The sequence below is a fragment of the Cebus imitator genome, unplaced genomic scaffold (genome assembly GCF_001604975.1).
Source record: "Cebus imitator isolate Cc_AM_T3 unplaced genomic scaffold, Cebus_imitator-1.0 Scaffold402, whole genome shotgun sequence".
NCBI lineage: Eukaryota > Metazoa > Chordata > Mammalia > Primates > Cebidae > Cebus > Cebus imitator.
This window is the reverse complement of record NW_016107717.1, coordinates 609,079-617,681: the sequence shown is the minus strand read 5'-3', so window position 1 is coordinate 617,681 and position 8,603 is coordinate 609,079. Positions and strand designations below refer to the sequence as shown.

The window sequence follows — 8,603 nt, the reverse complement described above, 5'->3', positions numbered from 1 at the left end:
AAAAAAAAAAAAAAAAAAAAAAAAAGAGAGAAACAGAAAATACTAAATTTGCAGGCATATAGCTCTTATTGTTAAATTTCTTTTTCTTCTAAAATGGCAAATAGTGCTTGGCTTTTCTTCCAGTTTTCTGACAGCTCTTCATTCTTTCAAGAACATCAAAATAATTAGGTAGAAGATGTAAAGGGTCTTATTGGTCTTATTAAACAGTCCTTTACCAAATCTCCTTCCAACACAGTTCAGCTTCTTGCCCTCTTAATGTATACACAGACATGTTGCCTGTCACTGTTTTATGAGAATTAATAGTGGGGAGAAGTATCACTTGTGCTTTGAGTAACAGAAGTGATTCAGCATCACTGATAAATGAAATTTGACTAACCTTTATCACATACTCAATTATGTTTATCAAATATTCATACAACAGGTACTTGTGGATCCTTTATCATGTCCTGACTTTCATATCTCTTCTGTCTTACACTGAGTTTTCTCTTGCAGGTCGTCTAGTGCCATGAACTAGTAAATCCAAAACCAGGATTGGTCTTGAACTGAAAGTCCAGGAAGGAAGTACTAGCAGGTCTCCAAAACCTAATCCATCCAGTGAATAACATGTTGAGGCTAACCAAGAAGAAGGCTGTAAATCTGAAAAGGGCCCCTATAACAGAAGGACCTGTGGTGTAATAAAAACCAAAATGTATGTGGAAGGCAAAACATTCCCAGAAACAACAGCAGGTTTTCCATTATTCCTGAAAAATTAGCACAACCACGCTTTACTGAGTATGGCCTCTCTGAAGGCCCCAAACCTCACGTCTCCACAGTTTTCTGAACCTGGATCTTGGCAAAAATTTTCAGAGATGAATTTTATCTAATTTAAAAGCTAAGGAAACTTAAAATCAGAGAAGTTAACTGACTTGCCCAAGGAAACAGCTAATCAGAGATGGAGCCATGTGTTAAGCTTCCCACAGCCTCCCAGACAGCTTTGTTTCTGCCACCCCATGCCACTTCACCACGGTTACAAGGCCTTTTGATTCCACTCATGACAGGGTTTTTATTTTCTACATCTCCATCTGTCTTGTCCCTACTTTACTTCCACTATGAATCTTCATAGAAAACTGATTCAATCTTTCCCATTTAAGACTCTCAAAGTCAAAGTTCTGTCTGCAACTTTCTATCTGTCTTTAGGGGAGCAGAAGCAGTATCACTGAAGAATTACGTGTCAGTCTCTCAAAGAGGGTACAAAAGTGAACAAAACACACCGCCTGCCACTCAGGAGTTGGTAGGCTATGGGAAGAATAGACCTATTGGATAATCTTGAAATATGTGATAGATGAGACGACAGGCATCTATAAGGGTATGCACTGAATTTAGAGAGGAAATGGCAGCTCAGGCCAAACTTTAAAAGGCCTTACAAGTTGCATTGGTAGCCCCAAGGACATTCATTAACCATGGATACTTGCAGTATATAATAAAATGTCATAAAGATATACACTACATGTAATTGAATTGCTTTTTCTTTCTTTCTTTTTTTTAAAGAGAGGCAGGATTTTGTTCTGTCATCCAGGCTAGAGTACAGTGGCATGACCATAGTTCACCATTACCTAAACTCCTGGGGTCAAGCAATCCTTCCACCTCAGCCTCCTGAGTAGCTGGGACCACAGGTGTATACAACCATAGTTAGCTGGCTAACTTTTCAATTTTTTTGTAAAGATGAGGGTCTTGCTATGTTGTCCAGGCTGGGCTCAAACTCCAGGCCTCAAGTGATCCCCCTGCTTCAGCCTCTCAAAGTGCTGGGATTACAAGGGTAAGCCACTGTGCCTGGCCTTGATTCTTAATATCTTGTTTCAATATGACCCTGTCCTCACAAAGTTCTATGTATCATTCCTTACGCAGTATCACTGCTAGTACGTTATATTATTTGACAATGGATAAAACACTTTAAAATCAGTTATTTCACCTGATTCTCACAGAAGTTCTGAGAGAAAGCCTGACAGGTACTATGCATAGCTAACGAAAGGTAGAGCCAGAATTTGAACCTAATTGTCTGACATCACTTGGCCTCTGTCCTTCTCTGCAGCTCTTTTGAAAAAGAAAGGGCGCAACTCTATGAGAACCAGCAAAGAATTGAAAAGAGATTATCAAAAACTGTAATGGAGACTGTTGGGAAGAATAGGATGAGCTTTCAAGAAATATATGCTCACAGAGAAAGCAGAGCCAAGAATTAGGTGGATTTTAATCATCCCATAAGTATGAAAAAAACTAATCAGTTCTATGTAAAAGGAGGCTGTAAGTGTAAGATAAATCTTTATCCCTATGTACATTCCTTAGAGAACAAAATCTTCTTGGTTTAAATAGAATCTAGGATTGTGGACTTTGGTAGAATTAATAAATATGGCTTTATGAAAGAGAAAACAAGAAAAAAGGAAGAATAGAAGGAAAATGAAAGAGAAATACAAAGAAGAAAGGAAAGGAAGGAAGGAAAGAAGGGAGGGAGGGAGGGAGAGAGAAGGGAAAGGGAAAGAAAAGGGAAAGGGAAGGGAAGGGAAAAGGAAGGGAAGGGAAGGAGGAAGGAAGGAAGGAGAGAAGGGAGGGAGGGGAGGGGAAAGGAAGAGAAGAAGGAAAGGGAAAAGGGGAGGAAGGGAAGGTAAGAAAGGAAGGGAATAAGGGAAGGAAGGGAAGGAAGGAGATCTTTCCCCGATCTATTATCTGATAGTATCACAGTATTCATGGATGGAGTGACCACTCACTTCAATTATTACCCAGGAGATAAGGAAAACCATTTTTCCTCTTTCTTTTCCTCTCTTCCTTTCTCTCTCTATGTTGGGAAGAGAGTACACTTTATTGGTCAAGCACTTGACGTGGTTTTTATACAGTTATCATAAAATATTTGCATATTATAATTTTATAAGCCATGTACAAATTACATTACTCTTTTAATCAATAATGTTTTTCAAGCCCCAGTTATTTCAAACATTGTGTTGAGTAGCTAAGATATAATAATGGAAAAGACAATATTGGCAGCTTGTAAGTAGTCAGTGTCATAAGGCAGACACACAGGAAACTAATAGTTTCCCTAAGGTGATAAGTGGTAAAATAGAGATCAGAGTATGATTATATAACCCATCTGTGGTTGATGGTAGGTGGTGGTGGAGTGCCAGTCATTAAATACTCCAAGTAGGAAAAATGCCCATAAAAATGTGTTGAAAGATCAATAGGAGTTAATACACAGCATTGTCTCAAGGATAGTATTGGCATTTGGGGCAGGATAATTCTTTGTTGTGGGCTATCCTGTGCGTTGTATGACATTCAGCAGCATCCCTGTCCTGCACCCACTATATTTCAGCAGCTCCCCCTATTCACCCAGTTGTGATAACTAAAAATGTCTCCAGACACCTCCTCTAATGTGAGAGGTGGTGGGTGCAAAATTGTCCCTAGCTGAAAATCACTGGCTTAGAGAAATAAGTCATGGGATGAGCCCTGGGAATGGGTTTCAACATGCATAAAGATACAGGGAGTGAAGTAACATGGTAACAACAATACTTCTGTGATGGATAATGAAGGTAGGTAATATTTATAATGCACAATTATATACAAACATTAGACCGAGTCACTGCGTATAATAACTCATTTCTCTTTACTATAACCTTATGAGATAAGCGTTGCTATTAAAACCCTGTTATAAAAACCCTATTAAAACTCTATTGAGGGTAATGGGGCACAAAAATCTAATGTAATTGCCCAGGGCCACCCCACAGGTAGGACAAATACTCAACCCTAGATCTAGCGAACAGACAGTGCAAAGCCCGAATACTTTTTAGAATACTGTGTTGCAAAAGGCTTTTTATGTCTGGAATAGAGAGTGCCCAAAGAGATTTGAAGAGACACAAGGTTGAAAGACAAAGGCTCATTTACTACCTGCAAAGGAGTCGGACTTAAATGTGAAAACAATGGGGAGTTCCTGAAATATTTTTAGCAGAAGAGACACATAGAAAGAACCCTGTAATAGCAATAGGCAGAATGAAGAAAATTCATGGGCACATGTCTGGGGGAAGGAAGAACAATTAGGACATTACTGCAACAGTCCAGATGAGAAATATTGAGGTCCCAACCAGTAAGGGCAACTGCGGGAATGAGCAGAGCTACTCATATAATGATCCGGTGACCAACCGACCTGATGACTGACTGGACACAATCGCTATCTCCAAGTCATTAGGGAAGTATGGATCTCAGCTGGTCTCTAAGGGAATGACTTCTTTCCCTTTTCTTTTCCTTTCCTTTCCTTTTTCACATCTTCAGAGTTTACAACTAATTATATTGAGGCTACACCAGCAGCAATGCCCCTGCTTTCTACATTACTCATTGAGTAAACATTCACCAAGTGGTTAATAGTGCACAACAAATGGCACCAATAAGAATCTCTTACAGGCCAGGCATGACACTAAATGCTTTCTGTATGTTATCACATGCATCCCTCATAACAACCACTTAAAATAACGTTGTTGCCCCACTTTCCAACACAGAGGCTCATATTACTCAGCTGACCCAGCATTGGAATCTAGAGTTGTTTGACTTCAAAAATTTTCCACTAACCAAGGTGCCATTCCTTGCCCATATGCAGTTTACAAAAGAGACAGAAAATACAGAGTATTCAGGTCACAAAGGCCAAATGCAAGCGACAACTGGAAAAAAGAGAACTGAACATACAAACAATTTTGGATTGCAGATACGCAGTACATGTGTGTTCTTGCTGGGACAATGGGAACATAAGCGGCAATAAGAAGATGGAATTATTTAGATAAGATTTGTTAAAGAAAGTCTTAGTGGCACCTCAGAAAATGTAAGCAGCATAGAAGAGTGGAGAATTAAAAGCAAACTCTTACGCCAAAAGAATATGATGCAAACAAAGGTGCTGAGGTAACATGAAGGGCAATATGCGCTGGGGGTACTGAGCTGGTGGATTTACTGCCTGGGCTTATTGGGAGAAACAATGAATGAGGCACTCCACCATCACAAGGCTAAATATCAAAAGGAGGCCTCTTAGAATGATATTCAGTACTGGAAAGCAAAAAAAAAAAAAAGAAAACGCTTTTAGATGCTGGGTAACAAAGTGCCTGATCCGAGCTCAGTTTTCTGTGCTGTAATTTTAAAAACTTCCTCTCTCCTACCTGGCCCCCTTTGCTTTACCTTGCCTCTGGTCTCTTTCCCTCCCTGTGTCCCTGACACTCTTCTGTTCTCCCTAATATATTTCACTGACTTTTTCCAGTAAAGGATTGTCTGCCAAGTTGCCCCTAGAGCATGCCAGTTTCAGCCTTTCTTGTCCTTTCTTTTTCATTTTTACCCTGCCTCTCTGCATTTCTTATGACTTATTTATTCAGAGTTGTTTCTCCTTCTCCCCTGTCCAGTTCCCCTTCCTTTCCTATGGGGATTGATTCACCTGTATCGTTGCATCTTCCTTCCACCCTCTAGGTGGCTAAATAACGTTGGCTACAATTACTGCTGCACAACGAACTCTCAGTTGGGGTGGTGGTTCTCAAATATTAGCAGGCCTCACAGTCAGTTGGAAGCTTGTTGAAACAGTCTGCTGGGCCCCATCCCCAGTTTCTAATCGAGGAGGTGTTTGGAGGCCTGAGAATGTGCATTTCCAATAGGTTCCCAGGTGATGCTGAGAACCACTGGAGCTGGGGCATCAACAGCTGTTGCCTGGTAGCAGTCAGGAGACATCAGCCCAGCAGTCAGGCAGAGAAGACATGGAGCTTTTGTTCCTTGTCACCTCAACAAAGGGACTGATGACAGCCTAGGAAGCTCTGGATAAGTGACCCCACTGATGTGCTGGGGTACAGGGAGGAGGGGGGAACAAATGGGAAAAGGATTGTATTATAACCCTCTGGGAAACACGGAAGCCAGCTCCAAGCCCTGTCATCCACCCTCCCACTTGAGATCACGCATAGAAGCAGCAGAAGGGAATTCTCAGGATCCCTTTGATCTCTTCCCAGCTCCCTAGTCTTGTGTCTGTTTATCTCCCTCCTTCCCTGGCCTCCTCTCTTCCCTCCTTCTTACCCCCTGCCCAGTATGATTCACTCCTCCTCTCTCCGCCTCCCCACCCCACTGCCATCTGTTTTTCTAATGATGGCAGAAGATGAGCTGTTTTGTTGGCCCACACCATAACAAAGCACACTCCATGCTAGCATTTTCCCTGATGCGCTTGCAGAGTGCTGTTTTATTGGTATCATTTCCCCACCCAGTTTTCTCTTTTCCCTCAAACCCCACCCTTTCCCCCTCTCCAGCCTCATGTGGATCCTGGATTCCCAGAATTAGATCAAGAAACACAGAGATACAGAAGGATGGACTTAACATGCATGTGGGCTGGGTGTACATCAGGGAGGAAGCTGGAAATCAGGGCAGTTAAAGGGGTCTCTCTGCAGCACCCACAGGAGCCAGAATTACCCAAGCATTGCTGCTAAGTGTCTTATTTTCTTCCAGTGTGAGATGTGGATAACAAAACTTGTTGAAACCTGTTGTGACTGAGACCAGAATGCTTGTACTCGTCACTGGCTATTCTTAGGCAGGGAGGGTTTAAATGGGGTGTGTGTGTGTGTGTGTGCGCGCGTGCATGTGTGTGTGTGTGTGTAAGCATCTCCTTCTCCTATATCAGAATTCCTGGGTCATCCTTTCTTAGAAATACTCTGCCTTATTCTTGAATTTTAAAATTACCTTCAGTTAATCTAAGTAAAGAAATCACAGCAGCCTACGTCCCCCCACTGGTTGGAGAATCTACTATGTGAAGAAGCAGACAAGATTTCTTGAGGTAATGAAAGTCTAGTTTAGTTAATTAACAGTGGACAACAGGTCTGCCTATGAGGTTGCAAACATAGATGCCCGCATGACCCAGGCAGTTATTTTAAACAAGGAACGCCCACCAGGTAAGTAGCCACAGGGAAAGGTGAACGCTGTGCTGACTGGAGAGAGTTGCGCCTCTGCGTTTGCAGCTGCCACTCAGGGCCAGCTAATTGTTGTCATGGTTGCCAGCTAGTCTTGTTTTTCAAGAGAAAAATCTTTGTGGAGAGTTTTAAATATTTTTATTTGAGATGTGCGCACATGCCTGTAATGTTATCTACGCACATATGAATTTTATGTAAAAATCCTAACTTTCAAACATTGGCAACCAAAAAGAAAATAGTTTTTAGACACTGTGCTGGCCAAACAAACCTGCCAGTGGGCCATCAGTCTCCAAAACTCTGAGTGAATTAAGCTCCAACAAGGCCCAGTTACAGAATCCCAAAACCATAAATAATTCTGACTTGCTTTTTTAAGTTAGCTTTTATTAAGTCATTTAAAGTGGAACTCCAAAGATTTTGCTAAAACAAAACAAAACAAAAATCAGAACTAATTTCTATAAATTTAAGATTGTGGAACCAACTTAATTTAAGAAATTAAACAAAGGGCAGAGGAACTGGGGAGGGACCAAATCCTAAATTAGAAGGACTCAAGCTCCATGAGTTAAATCCACCTGAGTTCTCTAGTCTGAGCTGGGGAAGGGGAAGCTGTCTTACCTCACACGACTGGATGCAGTGGACCAGGACGGGGTCTGGGTGCCATTGACGCTGGCCAGTACACACAATGCTCTAAGAAGAAAGATGGGAAAAACAGAAAACAAAATTAAAGACATTTGGTCTCTGCAAGAAGGGGCAAATCCTGAGCTCACCACAGGAGTCCAACTCCATTCCTCAAGCAGGTAGTTTCCAGAATTGTGCCCCATAAAGAGGACTGGGGCTATCTAGCCTTTCCTGTGCACACTGACCACCCCAACAGATGTTGACCAGGCAGAAAGTCTCAGTGGAGGAGATTTCTCAAAACCTTTTATCCTTTTTCCCAAGATACCTAAATTTTCAGAGTGGTGTAGTGTGGTTCAAAAAAGCATCGTCAACATTATAATGAGTTACGTCTGGTTTCAGGCATAATATTAGTTCCACTTATTTTGAAACTTTAAGAAATTGTAAGTTGGCTGTGTTGATCACACACAATGGTTTTTTTTAATGTTGACAAATACAGTTTTACAAGAGTCTACAACTTAATGTGGATCTCAGAAATGCTAGATTATAAGACGTGAGTGCCTACACCAGGACTGGAGGTGAAACTGCACTCTGCAGTGCACTCTGCAGTTCTTGGTATCATCATGCAGCCTGCCCTGTAGGAAACTGCACAGTACACATGCACTGGGCAAACAGGCCTAGTGTGAAATCACTGCTACTCAAAGTCACACCAACATCAAGCTGGTGGGAGCACAGTTAGGTTCTTCTTGAGAGGCTGGTGACTGCCTCGTTCCTGACAGCCATTTCCAGATGCATATTTAAACAAATAGTCATGTAGTTTTTGTTAAATATAAACAACTCGGGTTGATCCAAGATGGCCGTTTAGGAACAGCTCAGGATTGCAGCTCCCAGTGAAAGCGCAGAGGGTGAGTGGACACTGCGTTTTTATTGCCCACAGACTAGGAAAAACGCGGGCAGAGGTGCTCCACGGTCGCCAGCGCGGCTGTTTCGGCCAGCACCGCTGCTTTGCCCTGCGCGGCTGCTTTGCCCCGCACGGCTGCTTTGTCGGCGCCCCGGAGCCGC

The 8,603-nt window shown here is 42.1% G+C and overlaps 1 protein-coding gene across 2 annotated transcripts in view; it reads right to left on the bottom strand.

Moving 5' to 3' along the window:
- Window positions 1-8,603, bottom strand: part of PAPPA2 (pappalysin 2) — a 288,728-nt gene that overhangs the window by 37,237 nt on the left and 242,888 nt on the right. For both annotated transcript variants that reach the window (XM_017508836.2, XM_037731478.1), the window contains one exon: window positions 7,542-7,613. In XM_017508836.2, the coding sequence (XP_017364325.1) occupies window positions 7,542-7,613 (72 nt within the window). The remainder of the gene's footprint in view (window positions 1-7,541; window positions 7,614-8,603) is intronic.